The following is a 16,111-nucleotide window of genomic DNA, read 5'->3' as shown; positions in this document are numbered from 1 at the left end:
GCGGACCTCACGGTGGCGGTGGAGGACCTGGCTCCTTCGGTCCAAACGGACCCCGGCGAGGTGCATCGCCTCCGCCTGCTCGGTTCGGCCCCCGTTCAGACACCTACCGGCCTCGTTCGGTGTCGCGTTCCCCGACACGATCCCTGGAGTTGCTCCGCCATCCAGAGGTGGTGGTAGCAGATACAGGAGCCGCTCGAGATCCTACTCCAGATCTGATTCGCCGCCCCAAGGCGTGGAGGCGGTGGCCGAAGCAATGACCGCAATCGCCGGAGAAGGAGCCCGAGTCGAGACAGCTACGATAGCTACGACAGCCGTCGATCCCGGTCTCCAAGCCGAACCCGCGAGCGCGGTGGCCGCGGAGGCGGCCGCGGATACCGATGAGCGAAACATTGAGCGTCACTTGGCAAACGATTAGGTTTCTGATATTTCAAGGCGTTTGGGCGGAACGAGGAAAAGTCGGCTGGGATACCCACCAGGCATACGGCGGCGGGCATGGGCACCTCAGTTGACCCGTAAGACCTGATCATGCCTATACGCATTCTCAACTAATAACGCATAGATGAATGCTTAAACTACCGCTTCTTGACATATGACCTCTCGCCCCCTCGACTCGTGACGCCAATCTGTAGAATCGAACCTGCCTCAATCTCTGGGCTTCGGCGTGCATCCTCGGCTCAGGGATTGTTTAATGATCAAACGAGCCCCAGCAGTGTCAAATGACCAGCAGCGTACCCGCTACTGGGTACCAGATTACGTGACGACTGGGCTTGCGACACATTGGGACATGACAACCTCGTTAGTCGAGCCCTCCTTAGCCCGCTCATTGGACTGCGTTACAACGAATAGGAGGGTTTGGCTCGTTTACCGGACAGTCGTGCTTCGGTGCTTGTTACCCACGCCGCAATCCTTCGGCATATGAAACCAACCCGATGAGCAAAATTCCTTGAATTCTTCCTGTCCGCTCCCGCGATACCTCCAAGTTGTCCCTGTGCCTCTAGCCGAGGATTTTACCAAGTCCCGAAGTCCAAGCCCATTCGAGAGAGATTAGGGCGGATCCTGCTTCGGCGACAGCGATAGAGTGAGACGCCGGGCGAATGAATGGATGATTTATCAGGTGAGCTTACACCGCACCCATCATCTACCCGGGCGCGCCTAACTATACCCCTTTCCCAGGTGGATGGTCAAACGGCTTGTGCTGATGACATATGCGGACATTTTTACTCGGGGTGCTTGCAGCTTTTCATAGTTTAGTAAGCTTCCAGGCTTGGTAATTGTCATTCTCTTGCCAAACGAATCGAAGCCGAGGCACCAGGCAGCAGGTGGCTATTTTGTCCTCCCTCTGACAAAGCCTTGTCATTGCTTACGTCTACAAGGAGGCAGCGACGGCGCTGCCTCCAATGCCATTGTCCCCGGTGTCACCATCATCCAAGGTACGGATATGCACAGTACCCGGAGGGGCGCCACAACTACACGACGACCGATGGAGTCTTCTCATCTTCGAGGTTACACGAATCCTCAAACAGCTTGGGTTCGGCCGCCCTGACAACTGATCTAAACGCGCAACCCCATTTGGCGTATACTATGACCTCCAAGATATGTCCATCGTCATGGGCAGCCACGGACCCAATCATGCTGATCAAGCTGACCCCAAGGCTGGGATGAGCGGCAACGGGCCCTGAGGGCCGATTCACTCACCCACGCAACACACCAGCAGCTCCGCACTCATCGCTGGCCAAGTTTAGCACAGTTGAATGGCCGACGCTCTCAGCAGAAGGGCGGCAACGGCAGCGCCAGAACCGGCAGCCGGGGACAAGATGACATAGTCTCGGCTGTTGGTTAACCCTTGCCCCATTTCCCATTGTTACATTGGGCTTCGACAAAAGGGCTGCATGAGTATGCAACAGGGGTTTTAAGGCCGGAGCGGCCGACAATGACCTCGAATGACCCTTGCGTTGCTCGCGTTCTGGAGGTGCGAAACTCCCGTTCTGACTCAAAAAACTTGCTTTGGAGAATCTTACGGCAGGTAGGCCTTTTGTTAACTAACCCACAGCTAGACGATGCTGGGCCAAAGTTTGGCTGCAGCACAGGAGGAACTCCGCCGGCTTGGTTCTTGGGGTCCGCCTCTTTACCCCAGTCGAATCCCCCACACTGTCCTTTTGGGAGATTTGAGCTGAGCTAGCCAGACAAAACGAGACCAAATGAACTCATCTCACCTTGATCGGCTGCCTTGTAATACTGGGGCTCGATACCCATCCAGGCCGAGCAAAAATGAAACGCCGCGACTGCGGAACGTTCTCGGCCAAACACCAGCATTCCACAAAGTTTGTGGAACGTCGTTGACGCTTGACAAAGCCTCGCAATCCTTCAGCCCTATGGACTTACACCCTCGTCCTGCCCCAACCTGCTGGGTGTAAAGCGTGGGATGTGGCATGCGGGTGTGGTCGAATCCGCCCCATCGGCTCTGCGCTAAACCGCAAATTGCACTCGCCATGCCCTTCGCATCGACTACTTGCTGACATCTTGGGTCCTCTTGGACCTCTTGCCTCCCCACTGATGCTCACTGGGTCTGGGTGTCAGCGTGGCCGCGTCTCATTTTGTCATCCCTCCTTTTTGAGGAGCACTTCTCCGGCTCGAGATTGGACAAGAAGCGTCGAGCCACACCATCCCGGACTCAGTCGTCCCTAGTCCGTTGTCTCTCTGTCTCCAAGCCTCCCAGTTGGGGGGGCCGTCCCGGAACCTCGCCCTACTTTGCAACGGCTTCTGCTCTTTCTCAAATTACGTGTCCCCATCAATCCATTCGGCCGGCCCCGACATGCTCGCGATCCGGATCTAAACATCGACAGGCATACTTGCTCACATGACGGACCATGCCGGCTGGACTCTTACCACCCTCCCATGGTAACCGGGTGAGAGCCAAGGCAGCAAACCTATTAGCATTGCTACCGCCAGCCTGCTTACGGCTGGCTTGTGGAGCAAACGCTCTTCAGTCCCCTCAAAGGCCGGTTGGGTCAGGACCGGGCACTCGGTTCGATTGGTTACACCACAGCGGCTTTCAACGAGGCATATTTCCTCCCCACGTCGGAGTCTGTCAACATCCCGCGCCCTTTCCATGGCTTGCAGGTGCCGTCAGACCTGACCCCGGCCTTTACACCGTTACTATCCATCTCGGGAGTAGGATGTCTTTCCCCTCCCCTACCATGTTTACCCATTCCTGGTGGCGGGGACACACTTCCTATCCGGGCTATTGGGAGTCCTCCCAGCCGTCTGGTTGGCTGTCCCCAGTTCCCGGGTGCCTGGCTGACGTGCTGTATGTGCCTTGACATACCTTTCCTGACGTGGTTTATGTACAGGGAGCAGAATGGGTGTCCCATATAGCAAAACCCCCCCGTTTGCGCGATTCTTGGCGAGGAGCCATTGTAGTTGTCGTGTCGTACAAGGCAGTACCCTTCGCGCTAAGCGCCATGTCAATCGCCGCTTGAAGTCTTGCGAGGGGCGAGGTAGAATGCAGTCGGTGGGCTTGGGGACATGTTGACAAAAGTCTCCGTTTCTGAGTGAGATTAGACACCCTGCCTGGAAGTGACCATCCATCTTGTGTGTGGGTATATGTGTGTGCGTGTGTGTGTGCGTGTCTAAATGGTGAGCCTCACGGACGATCTGTCGACGGAGTATATAGGAGTCCCGTCGTCTTCTATCCGTATGTCTCAGATGGCAGAACTATCACCATAGTCTTCAACCACTCGGAGTTACCATCACTGAGTAACTCATCTCTCAACCCCTTCATTCACCAGCATTGCCTTCGGACTTTGAACCACCTACATCGTCCATACCACCACGCCCCTTATAAAAAACGCCCAACTCGGAAGAGGACTAGAAGCCAAGATGCTGTCCCCCACATACGCGAGCCTCTGTAATAGGGACTACGTCCCAGCCTACGTTTCACACGACGAGGAACAGCACGAACTGAAATCGGAAGACCAAGAACACACTCCCCAAGACGACCCCTTACGTCCCATCGACGTCTTCTCACGCATCAACCTCCTCCCCTCGGCCCCGCCTACCCCGCCGCCCCGTCCGCGTCCCGGCCCGCTAGGGCCCCGCCCGGACGTCCCGACGCCGCCGCCAAGCCCGTGAATGGCTTCGGGTCGCTGAAGGGGGTCCTATATAATGTCTCCCGTATATGGTGACCGAGCTGGGACTGCGGATGATGCCCCCACCAGCACAACTGAGGACACCGTCCATGGCAACCACCCTGACCTTGTGGAGCTTCCCGTGACGCCGGTCAGAGACCCGGCTGACGGGCGCGGTTCTCCGATGGAGCAGCCGTCGAGGCCTCGGAACCCCGTTGATACGCCGAGCAAGGTCTGACATCGACTAGACCCCGGTCGGAATCAGGTCGACGAGAAACCTTTCTTCGGAAATGCGACTTGCACCTTTTACCTTTAGATTTCCTGTTTTTTCTCTCGCTGTTTTCCTTTCCATATATCCTCTGTACTCCTCACTATTTTAGAATCGTTTCCTTTGTTTCTTTGCTTCGGCACAAGACGCAGACGGGGCAAGACGGCACACGCACGCACGAATACGCAGGACATCATCACACTAGACTTGCATTTCTCAGCGAAGGGAAGGGTAGCATATTTCTTTTCTCGGGCGCGGCATGCATTGCGGGGGATAACGAGTTTCACGACCTCGGGGGATCATTCGTTTTCGACTTGTTATTGTCAAAGTAGATCTTGGTGCTCACGTAGAGAATACACATTCACGACCTATTGTGTTTGTTGCTTGAAACCAATGATATTCGTACAATACCGACGGTCCGGTGTCTATGAGGAACTAGAGAATTGCAAATGCTTCCTGGAATGATACCACAACTTACTGGAGTTTCTCATATTGCGAGGGACACTATCAAATCAGGAGTAGAGATGACCCCTGGAGTATGTTGAATCTTCAGGTTTGTTGTTATGTACAATACATCGTCACGTTCCTGGTACGTTCGATTGTTGGGCTAATTCTAATTGCATTCAAATCGGCCACGAAGTCCCATACTACCCACTGAATATACTCATCGTTACAAGAGTCTACAAGACACGCCCAAAGGCATGTGACACCATAGAAGGATCAGGCATTAGTTGAACAGGAAAAAAGCTTGCTGAGAGCTCTCCCGAAACTCACGTTTTACCATGTCAAAATGATTCTATGCTTCCCAACTAGCTCTTTACCCATGCGTCGTTTGCCAACTCTCGTCATTGAGCAGGTGCAGGCAGGCGCCCACTGACGTTGACGTTCTTGGGCCACGAGATGGAACTTTTCTTTGGTTTAGACTCTTTCCATATCTTTTCAAATACCGATCATCTCTTATCGTCATGTTCGTGGCGTTTGGGTTCCGTCTCCATCACCCGACGTTACCGGCGAGGCGCATCCGCAACAGCCTGACCTATTCGTTTACCTAACTTCGATGATTGAATCCCAGTAGTACAATCCTGTTCTTGAGTTGGACGGCTGTTACGGGGCGAATGTGCATCATTCAGTACCTCGAAAATCCAACGTATGAGCCGTCGCGGCCTGCCTTCCATGTCAACAAACGTTATCTGTTGATCGAGTCAAGTCAGCATGCAACCAACTTGAATTGCTATTCACCAAACGGTTGCTAGGGCGCTCTCTGGTTAGCATGACACGAATATCAAAACCCTCACTTCTTCCCATAAGGACCGGCAGCTCCCAAGATCCACGAAACGTCAATGAAAGGCTCATTGAACTCTACGACTCACGAGAGCTGGTAGCGTCTCTCTGAACCCCGTACTCATCCGTCAGGCCAAGGCTAATCGTCCCGAACATCATTGACGCAAGGAAATTCTTCAACCAACGCAAGACCGGCTGTACGTGGAAGAATCTCATTCATTTGGTCTTCACTATCATCCTTCACATCAGCAAACTGACCCTTATGCTATCACAGTCTAGCTAAGTTGTAGATGTGAGCACCATGAAATTATAGAGGCTGATCCAGATACCCATAGAGATCTGGCGTGCGGGCACCCTAAATACCAGCATCTTCCGGCATCAAGTAAACCTGGCATTTGGTTACCATCTGCTGGAAAGGCACCCATACGTTAAGCCTTTCTTACAAGGTACTCCGGGCCAGGACCCTGCGGCAGATTCACATGTAAGAAAACATCTTCACGCCTGAAGAGTTCTGAGAAACTCAACATGACTTTCCACGCCATGGCCCTTTGTACATGTAACTTTGACCTGTGCGGGGAAAGACTTATCCAGTGTCGTTGCAGGACATTCGTCGAGAGTCGTTTACATATTCTTTGAAGTAGTACCTACCCTTGCTGCCTACTTGGCACACCTGGTTTGCGAGAAAACGTCTGAATTATGTGGCTATAGGTTTACAGACCATCCAGATTGAGGAAACATGGTCCAGCGCAGTGAGAGAGGCTTCCCACCCAATCAGTCACTGCTTGCTGTGGGAATCTGCCGGAAAATGCCGAGGCTCATAGTATTATCGTATTCTGACTGAAATGATTGAGAAAAATCGTCATGAAAGCCCTTATTCTGGCGGGCTTGTTCGAGAGAGCTTGTGCCTAAGCACGTCAAGAGAGTCGTGGCCCTGGAGGGGATTTGACGGGCATTCACTTGGAGAGCGGTTTACAGCAGACAGCCATAATGGGAACCTATGCGGCAATTGAAATGTTCTCACATGAACCAGTCTTGAGGATTGAGACGACGAGAGATGCTCCAGCCAAATGTCCGGGGCTGAGTGAGTCGAACTCTGGTAGAATTGCCGGCCGGGGCGGTTCACGGGCCCCCGGGTTTTCACCCAGGCCCGACAGCCTTGAGTCCCGTGTCTAGGTTGCCACATTGCATGTAAGGGACGCTAATACAGAATGCATGGAAACAATTCAGTCGAAGATCCTGAGTATTGCTAAAAGTGCCTCTTGTGACAAAAGTACGCAAGAAGCTGAGAAATCTGTGCAAAACAACGTGGGCGCGGATAGTGGGTGGTGTTTCCCCAAAAGAGCTGCTGTTCGAGTTGCTGATTGAATACATGACTTTTTATCGGTGCCCTGCAGAATCGGCTTCCATTTTTCTCGCTGTTCATCCTCATGGACTTCATCGCTAGAGACGGATTTGATCACTGATCCTCACGATGGCCAAAGTCGGATGTCTTCATAGGGAGAGCATAAGCACCCCACTGGCGCTGGCGTATGGGTGCGGTTCATCAGCAGCGAGTGAAACACTCAATCATCAAACCCCTGCAAGGCCAGGCTGAGCAGGGCGAAACAGGGGCCAAGGGTTTGTCTTGAGAGGCGTATTCCACGTTCCACGGTGAACCGCTTATGCGATGGTCTCCCAACTAACTTTGCGTGGTGCAGCCTGCGGAGGTTGCTTGCCGAGCTCACAATCCCGTTGGCTATCGTGAATCCACTCATCCTGCACTGCAGCTCGTGTCGAGAGCAAACCAAGGAAAGCAACCTTGGCCGTGTTGCCCGGATGGACAGGAAACTCGTATTGCTTCCATGATATGCTTGGCCCACTGTCCGTTCATTTCATCCTTGTCTTTGGATCGTCAAACATTGCGGGAAGCATAAATCAGACTAAGTTAAGCTCCTCTCAAATTCAATTGAATCGGCGGTTCTTGGCGCGGTTGCGACCGAGACACTCTGAAATATGAACATAAGCTTCCGCGTGATATAAGAGCAACAGCCGTAAAACACAGTCTTCCACAACATGCCACTTCCACATGCCTCTTGTCAGATGCTGCCAAACCTACCAGAAGCAACATCTGTTCTACCTTATCAAGAGGGGCTGTCGTGCTGTCCAGCAGTACCGGCGAATAGGCAGTGTCTCCCACTCTGCACTCTTTCTTCTTTCGTGTCGTACCACTTTCCCATGCAGGGCCACATGGTCAATGTAACATCTATGTCTCTCTCGCCCCTGGGATGATCGGCTGGGCCCCATACTACCGGGTTCCACCCGCTATCTCAAGCAAAGATTCGATTCCGATCCCCCGTGCCGTCAGTAGGGCCTCTCAAGGGAGCAGGGCGGAAAGCAGGAGGGCCGTGCTTCTGTAGCGACTTTCGGCGGATTGTTGTCATCGCCAACGGCAAACAGATCTTGGTTGGTCTCCTTCTCGGACACCAGGTTTATCTCTGGCATGCCCACTCCCGACCATCCCAGGAATCCCACCTTTAAGTCAGAATATATAGACCACGGCTCGCCCAGACCACGTCCGAATGCAAGCACCATCACCAGCCGTCCAAGTTTTTGTGTCATGCTCATATCTTGTTGACGCACCGCATATTGGGTCTCGACCCCGAGCTGTCCCAGCTGGCAAGACACCAATCTCGTTGTCGCCCTAGAATCAGACACCTGGTGACCGCGGTGAATTTAACTCCTCTGGTGGCTTTCTGCCAAGCCGTTGTAACAGTGTAGCCCTACCCCAGTTTGATGCCGAAGATCCTCCCCAAGGCCCAACGCTACCTGCAGGACACAGGGTACCCGCTGTTGGTCGAGCAGCTGTGCAGCAGCCTCTTAAGCAGCTCTCCCTTCTCCGACGGGCTGGTCCTTCTTTCGAAGGTTACTTTTTTGCTGTGTTGTTGGTCGTTGCGATATCACCAGCCTCGTCTGCATTTCGTTCGTCTTTCTGATGCTAGTTTGTCGAACACGAGGCGAGAGAGCATTGTCGAGGCTGTGATTCTGCTGTACTTTCGGTTGCTCCTCACACTTTTGTGCATCCCAATTACACGCCACAAACCGCATGATGCGTTCAACGTTCCTTCCGGCAGGCTTGCTCGGCCTCCTGTTGTTGATAGGTTCCGTCGCCACTGAGCAAGATGACCTCGGAAGCGTTCTTCAGTCCAAGTCAAACCTGTCTACCTATTACAACTTAATTAAGGTGCGTCGTGGCGCAATGCTCCTCATCGCCATTCGCAGTCATCTTGTGATCCATTCTGTTTCTTGATCTTGCGTCATCTTGGTCGATTTGGCTTGACAATTAGGAATGACAAGCCTTAGATAGAGGCAACAAGCTTTTGCTAACTCTGACTAGAAATATCCTGAAGTCATCCTTAGACTTCCTAGCTACAACGGCGTCACGGTAAGTTGTCCCCAGCTTCTTTGATCCCAACACACATCTCCTGTACTAACATGATATCCAGATCGTTGCGCCGTCCAACGCGGCTTTCGAGAACATCCCCGGCACCCAACTAAACGGCATCTGGAACGAATCAGATCCCTCAATCGCCGTCCCCATCCTGGAATACCACATCCTGCAAGGCACGGTCTCAACCCGTGCTCTCGAGTTGGGCCCGCCGGTGTTGCGCTCCTCGCTGTTACAGAATCCAGCCTGGACCAACGTCACCGGCGGACAGAACGTCATGGTGAACAAGCAGCCCGGCAACGTGATCGTCTTCACCTCGGCGCAAGGCATCCGTACCACCCAGGTCGAAGGGGACATCAAGTTCGCCGGCGGCCTCATCCAGGTGGTCGACAATCTCCTTATCCCTCCCGTCAGACTGGAGAACACGACCGAATCCTTCAAGCTCCCCGCCTTCCTCGGCGCCTTATACACCGCCAAACTCTTACCTTTGGTGGCAGAGAAGAAGAATGTAACAATCTTCGCCCCTCGCAACGAGGCCTTCCAGCGTGTCGCCGGGTCACTCCAGGACATGGACGAAGACGAGGTCAGGAACTTCCTCAACTACCACGTGGTCAAGGGCCAGATCCTCGCGTCCTCGGACCTGAAGAACGGCACAAACCTTCCTACCCTGGCCAACCAGAGCCTCAACGTCATCCGCTCCGGCAACAACCTCTTCCTCAACTCGGCGCAGATCATCCAGCCGGATATTCTTCTCGCCAACGGTATCATGCACATCGTCGATAACGTCCTGAACCCGGACGTGGCGTCGGCCAAGCCGAATCCTACCGCCGTTAGCCAGGCGCCCGTCTACCCCGAGAGCTCGGCCTCGGGCCTGCCTTTCACCTCGGCGATTCCTTGCACCGTAAGCTGCCCCGTGACGACCACTGCTACTCCCACTGCTGCGGCGTCGACGAGGGCCTCGACAACGGCGGTCCGGACCACCACCAGCCCCGGTGCCGCGGTGCGGACAGGCGTGGCGGCGGGGGCGGCCCTGCTCGCGGGCTTGGCCGCGCTGGCTTGATTCAAAAAGGGGTGTTTTCACGGGTAGAAAGGCTGCGGTATCGCCGTAGAGCTTACAACCAAGCTGTAAATGAACAAAAATGGGAATCGACGTCGGATAGGCGAATGATGAGGCGGGTTACAGCCATGTAGATATCTTGATCCAATACTATTTATGGTCGTATTGGCCATGCCTTATGAGCTTTGTTCGCGCCGAGACTGACCTCGAAGCTTCTCGGGTATGTATAGTGTCATGCTACAAATAACAATACACGGCAGACTCGGGGATTTTTCTTTAATTTGACAAGTGTTTGTCATCGTTTTCTGTCTACCATATGCAGTTCCACCCCACAGCTCTCAGGCTGGGCTGTCCCAGAGCATACGGGCCTCGTGTGTGATAATAGGTCAACTCGAATGCTAGTTGGATTTCGTTAGCACATGAGGTCAATACCAAAGGATAGAGAGGCTGGGCTAATTGAGTTTCACGCCTTTGCCATGAGTGCATCTGCTCATTCATACACCAGACTAGAGACTTTGTCTCAGTTAGTCGGGTTATTCACGGTGATGAACATTAAAATATGAGTAGGTTTACTCACGGTTCTTTCACGAACTGTGAGTAAAGACAGGCTTATGATATCCCACTCGTGAATGTTAGGGGGATACTGAACCCATGGAGACCCGGCGGATCTGCTGCTCGGTCCTGATTTCATTGCTCCTCAGTTGCAGGTTGTGACTCGGAATGAATTCTGGGTAGAAAGACCGCTTGAGGAAATGTAGCATCAAGTATGTTTCAGAGGCCGCAGCTCTGCTCCATGATGAAAGGGCTGGAGAAGTATGGGACCTATTACCAATAGTGTTGTCAAAATAAACATGTCAGCTTAAGTAGATGGTCAATGAACTCATTATCACTTTATGTAAATGAAAGTTTGTAGAACCTCTACAGGTAATTCAATGTTTCACAACACAGCTATATTCTATTCATAACTATCTAAACACGAGGCCAAGCAACCACCGCGAGACACCACAAGCTTTCTTTAGGAGACCTTGAAAACGCTTTCTTTCACAGGGAGAAACTTCTACACGCTGATAGGCCATGGCATACCCAACAAAGGCACGTGATGTCAAAAACCGCCCAATGATTGTTGAAGTCTCAACCATAGTAGTAGAGTAGCTGTCGGAATACATACTCTGCCAGTTTCAGGAACTCTCATCTCCGCCCCCACCTATATCCCGACAAAGTCCTCGAGACATGAGTCTACTGCAACCTCGAGATGACTAGAATTTCTAGACTAATTGTCTGATGACACCGTGACTACTCAAAAGGCCCGGAGGAGGTCCCAAGTAACACCCCAACATCTTAAGCCCATCAACCAACATCACTCATTGCTGCTCAGGCCAAACCACGGCGTCGATCTAACAGCCACAAACAAATCTCCCATACTATCCCGCGTTGTCCAAACAGGAAACAACTCTTGAGACTCGCATCGACTGAGCCTTGACCGATCGGCCCAACTCCAAAACCTGGAATATTCGCCAACACCACACCCAAAGTCATCAACGCCGCAGACCTGCATCTCGCCTCCTCCCCAACCACCGGCCACCACCCACCAGCTGCCAACTAGCAACCGCAAAAGGGCAGTCAGTCGACACCGGGGACAATAAGCCTGATTTACCGGCGTGGCGAACAGGCATGCCCGGCTGCTCAGCTCGCCCGGGATCTTCTGATGTGCCCTCTAAGCCCATGCCGCCAGGCTCTGGCTCCCGCTACCTACCTGTCAGAATCGCTGAATTGTATGCAGAGTACCCTGCCTGCAGCGCCCTAAAGACACAAGAGTTCACGGATCGAAAGACTGCACCCAGGGCCTTTTCCAGGTAAAACGTTGCGGTCCAGGCACAGAATACATGCAGACACCTTTGGCTCAACCATCCATCCACAGGGAAAGGTGGCGCGTAGACACGTATTAGCCACACCACTCCTATCAGATACGAACCGCAGATACGGGTGACGGCACGTTGCCCATAATCTCTCGCTTTATTCACCCCAACTAAAACACACAGCTGGTTGGGCGCGATACCAACAAACGACGAGCTGCGAGGTCGGCTCGATTGGACGAGATGCCTCGGCGCACTAGGCCCAAAACCAATGCGAGACTTGCGCAGCTTGACGTGGTGGGCAGAGGGGAAGAGGCGTCCGGGAGGGTTGGGGTTTGTGTTGTTCCAGTGTGCCTCCCGAAATAACTGGCCATGCGCGCTGCACAGCTTACTGGCCGGGAAAAATATCGAAGCCAGCGTAGAACACGAGATGGAGGGGCAGCCCAAAGGCGGGGTCGTCGAGCTTGTGCAACGGCTAACTGGTCCGTCCTGCCACCACACCCACTGCGAGTACGGTACGGCCATGAACTTTTGCTATGTAAGACCGTCAAGCGTGAGGAATGGATGCAACGCCGACAGAAGCCTTTGAGCTGAGTGGGAGAGACAGAACGAGTGGGCTAGCACGCATAGTCTGTTAGTTCCGGCGGGGGTTATGGTGAAGCCTCGTAGGGGAAGCAGCAGGACCCAGCGACCTACACTTGTTTTTGTTACGCAGCGGAGGCTTCATGCTGTATCACAGTCAGCCCGGTCGACAACAATTTCTGCATTGCAACTAGAGCATTGAGAGGTACCGACTCCGCGGGCTGGGTTCAGCTGGGATCGCTGTTGCATGGGCAAATATTTTCCTTAGACTTTGCAAGGAAGATAGGCAGCCAAGAAGACCACTGCAGTCTGGACTCGTTGAGTCCCGCAAGCTGAAGGCCAGTGGGTCGGTGACGGTCCAAAGCGGGAAGAATAGAGTAGTATCCTTGGACCGCCCGACATGGCCTCATCCAGGCCTGCCATGATGCCGTGAAGCAGCAGCTCAATTCAACTGCTATCGAGAGGCTAACGCATGCACAATGCAGTGTAATCGGCCCTCTTGCCTGGAAGACGCAGACTGCACAGAGTTTGCAAGGACGGCAGCGTCCGAATCAGGACATGAGCTGACAAGTACGTTTGCATTGCAGATGCTCTCATGCGTGCTAATCGATGAGATGTGGTTGACTGAGCTACATTTGGGCCCCGCGCATCAACGAAAGCTAGGCTGACTTGTGCGTCTGGTTCAAAGGCTCAAGTGCCAAGTTGAGAACAACAAAGGCTACCAAGTCCCTGTCGGACGGCCCAAGTTGCTGGAGGCGCCTGTCAGCCCCGGATCGGAACAAAGGAAAGCATCCACTGCCTGGCCGGGAAGCTTCCGGAGTGTCGATCTGCCACGAAGGGTTCCATTCGGCCATCCTAGCGTGGGACTCTGTCGAGAAGCCTGAGCCCAGAACCCGCATTTGTAATGGATTGTCTGACGGCGGGGCCGGCAAAGGCGCCGTCGTCGCTGATGAACCACTTCGTTTGCTGCTCGCCACTCTGGCAGCGAGAACCATTTACGTTGCCGGTCTTCCAGACGAGCTTGAACTGCAGATCGCGTCCGAGCAGCCGGAACAGAGCACAGCCAAGCTTCACCGAGAGAAAACCGCGTGGGAAGGGCTTGTCGGGGGTTTTCTTCACCAAAGCGACTTGGCTAAGCATTGCACACCTCCTCGATGACGATTCGTGTGATATCGAATACGTCTGTTGGGGTCATCCTTGCCGTGGCAACAACTGCAGCAAGGGCTGCAGGAGCGTTGATGCTGCGATAGGGGAGCCCATCCGATGTTTCTGCAGCCCCAACACATTGGAGCTTACTCAAAGGATGGGCGCGTGCTTTCGCTTTGACCTTGGGAGAGCTTGCTTCAGCTGAGCGTTGTTTTCTCAGTCTCGTATCGCTTCCTCCTCCCGTTTGGGAGCCGTGTGCCAAGCGAGCGACAGGCGCGCGGTGGGCCTTTGGACGGCGGCCGGATCTGGATTCCCAGGTTCTTGTCGAGCCGAGCTTTGACGCCATCGTGATATGGCGGCCACGGGGTTTGACATGACGGTGGAAATTGCAGTAGGAAGCCATGAGACAGCCAAGACGGGTTGTGGCAGAGCGGTTCAATACTGTCGGGCGCTATTTGGGGTCTAGTCCTGAAGAGGCAGCGTACCTTATCGCGTCTGTTTTTTTCCGTCCGACCAGCGATTTGACCAGGGACAAGGGGGGTCGGCAAGAAGGGAAGAAAAGACAGACAGGGGTCTTCATGCAGGAACAAGGGCATCGTTGGGCAAAGTGGTGGCCGATGCATGTACGCCACCAAGGCTAGCCGACGCACCAGTGCAAGCGTGGTCCGGGCCAATCTCTTGCTGCTTTTCTGGTCCTCTTTTTGTTTTTTTTCTTCGTCATGGTCTGGCACCCAGAATCAGAGTACCTAGAGCTGCACATGGTAAGCTGGACCCAGAACCCGTCTGGGAAAGCAACGCGCAAACACAGCGGGACGGATAAGGTAGCGGGACAGACAGGGCCAAGGGAGGGCGGAGGGGCAGGGTAAGGGAGAGGCCAGCCGGTACTTGCAGTGGCACTTGGACTACCTAGGTATCATATCAACAAGGCTGTGGGCGAAGCGCGCTGCAAGGTGCCAATAGTGAAGTTTCGTCGTGGCCGTAGTCATGTTGCCGTATCTCTCCATCCAGGGCTTGGTTCTCGATTCCCCGGGCAGCTGAACGGGAAGCGCCGAGATGCAGAGAGAGAGTGTGTCGAGTACCTTAGGGGCATGTCGTTGGGTGGTAGTATTGGATAAACGGCGAGGCCAGACCGGACCCAACGGGACTGGGCTGCTTCAGGTTCGATGCAGAGCAGAGCGGGCACGACAGTGAAGGCGAGGCCGGTGATGAAGCTCGTACGGGTGGTGAGAGACGTTTGGTGGTGAAAGACAAACTGGTTCGGAGCCGTCCAAACTAAACAAACGCCGGATCCAAAGCCAGTGACAATGTGGGGGGGGGGGAGGAGCAGCTTGAACCGAGTGACCCTGCGCTTTGCACTGGGGACGCTGAATGGGACGGGACGCAGAGGAGAACAGGAGGAGTACAGGAGGAGAAGAGGAGGAGAGGAGGAGGAAAAGAGGAGGACAATGGGCAGGGAAGGGGAGACAATGACGGGGGTGGGGCGTACAGTGCGCGGAACCACCCTTCTCATTTCCACCTTTTGCCAGGCATGCATAGTGAGCAGCAAGATCATTAGGCGCCACGAGGTGCGCTAAAGAGAAGCGCCCGGCAGGCGACCGCCGCTAGATGTGCTCAGAGTCCAGCTTCGCATGCACTGGAAAGGGGCTGCCGAAATACCGTATGAGTTCCTGCCACTTTCCCAGAGTCATGCACCGTGTCCGGCATCACCGCTAGGAAGGTAAGGTACGCTGCAGAGAAAGAGCCACCACCACCAAAGGGAACTGGAACTGGAACTGGAACCAAAGGGCCTTGAAGCCGAATCTTGGCTGCTTTTTTTTTTGTCCCGCCTACACCCTCCTCCCCCGGCTGGCCACCCGCTCACGACGAGTCGAGTCGAGTCTTTCATGTGGGAAACAACCCAATCCAGCCAAGGTACTTGAGAAGGTGGCTGAAAGTACCCATCCTCGCACTTGACCCTTCCTGATCTTAGTTCGTCCAGGAGCGTCTTTTCCATCTGCCTGCATCCTCTGCGTTTACCTACCCGGTCTCGCCTCTCGTTCGAAGTCTGACTGTGCTTCTTTCTTCTCCTTCTCCTCCTCGCCTCGTCCGTCGTCGTGAGCAGTACAAATCGTTGTCTTGTCGCTCGTTTGACACTCTCCGACGGTTTTGCACTTCAACCCGAGTCCCTTGGCTTTGCGACAACAGACCGCCACCACCACCACGACACCACATTCGCTTCGTCTTCGTCTCAGTCCTCTGTCCACCTACACCCTTGAGGCAGGCCAGCATTTATTCCCACGAGAGACTTCCACTCCTCTCGCGGCTAGCTGCAAGGCACTCGATACCCTCTCTGCTTTTGCCTCTTCTCCTCTCCATTCCTGCAACGCACACAAA

General features: G+C 54.0%; 3 protein-coding genes across 3 annotated transcripts; all 3 read left to right on the top strand.

Moving 5' to 3' along the window:
- Positions 1–3,879: 3,879 nt before the first annotated feature.
- ColSpa_03005 (uncharacterized protein) lies at positions 3,880–4,131 on the top strand (the record flags this gene model as incomplete). Its single annotated transcript, XM_049269217.1, has 1 exon — positions 3,880–4,131. The coding sequence occupies one exon, from the start codon at positions 3,880–3,882 to the stop codon at positions 4,129–4,131; it is 252 nt and encodes an 83-aa protein (XP_049125174.1).
- A 33-nt stretch (positions 4,132–4,164) lies between these two features.
- On the top strand, positions 4,165–4,365 carry ColSpa_03004 (uncharacterized protein; the record flags this gene model as incomplete). The annotated part of the gene is made up of 1 exon (XM_049269216.1): positions 4,165–4,365. The coding sequence occupies one exon, from the start codon at positions 4,165–4,167 to the stop codon at positions 4,363–4,365; it is 201 nt and encodes a 66-aa protein (XP_049125173.1).
- Positions 4,366–8,761: 4,396 nt separating this feature from the next.
- On the top strand, positions 8,762–10,160 carry ColSpa_03003 (fasciclin-like arabinogalactan protein; the record flags this gene model as incomplete). Its single annotated transcript, XM_049269215.1, has 3 exons — positions 8,762–8,896; positions 9,050–9,097; positions 9,159–10,160. The coding sequence occupies 3 exons, from the start codon at positions 8,762–8,764 to the stop codon at positions 10,158–10,160; spliced, it is 1,185 nt and encodes a 394-aa protein (XP_049125172.1).
- Between the last annotated feature and the right edge of the window lie 5,951 nt (positions 10,161–16,111).

The sequence above is a fragment of the Colletotrichum spaethianum genome (assembly GCF_022836535.1).
Source record: "Colletotrichum spaethianum MAFF 239500 DNA, contig05, whole genome shotgun sequence".
Classification (NCBI taxonomy): domain Eukaryota; kingdom Fungi; phylum Ascomycota; class Sordariomycetes; order Glomerellales; family Glomerellaceae; genus Colletotrichum; species Colletotrichum spaethianum.
This window is presented reverse-complemented; position numbering and strand designations above follow the sequence as displayed.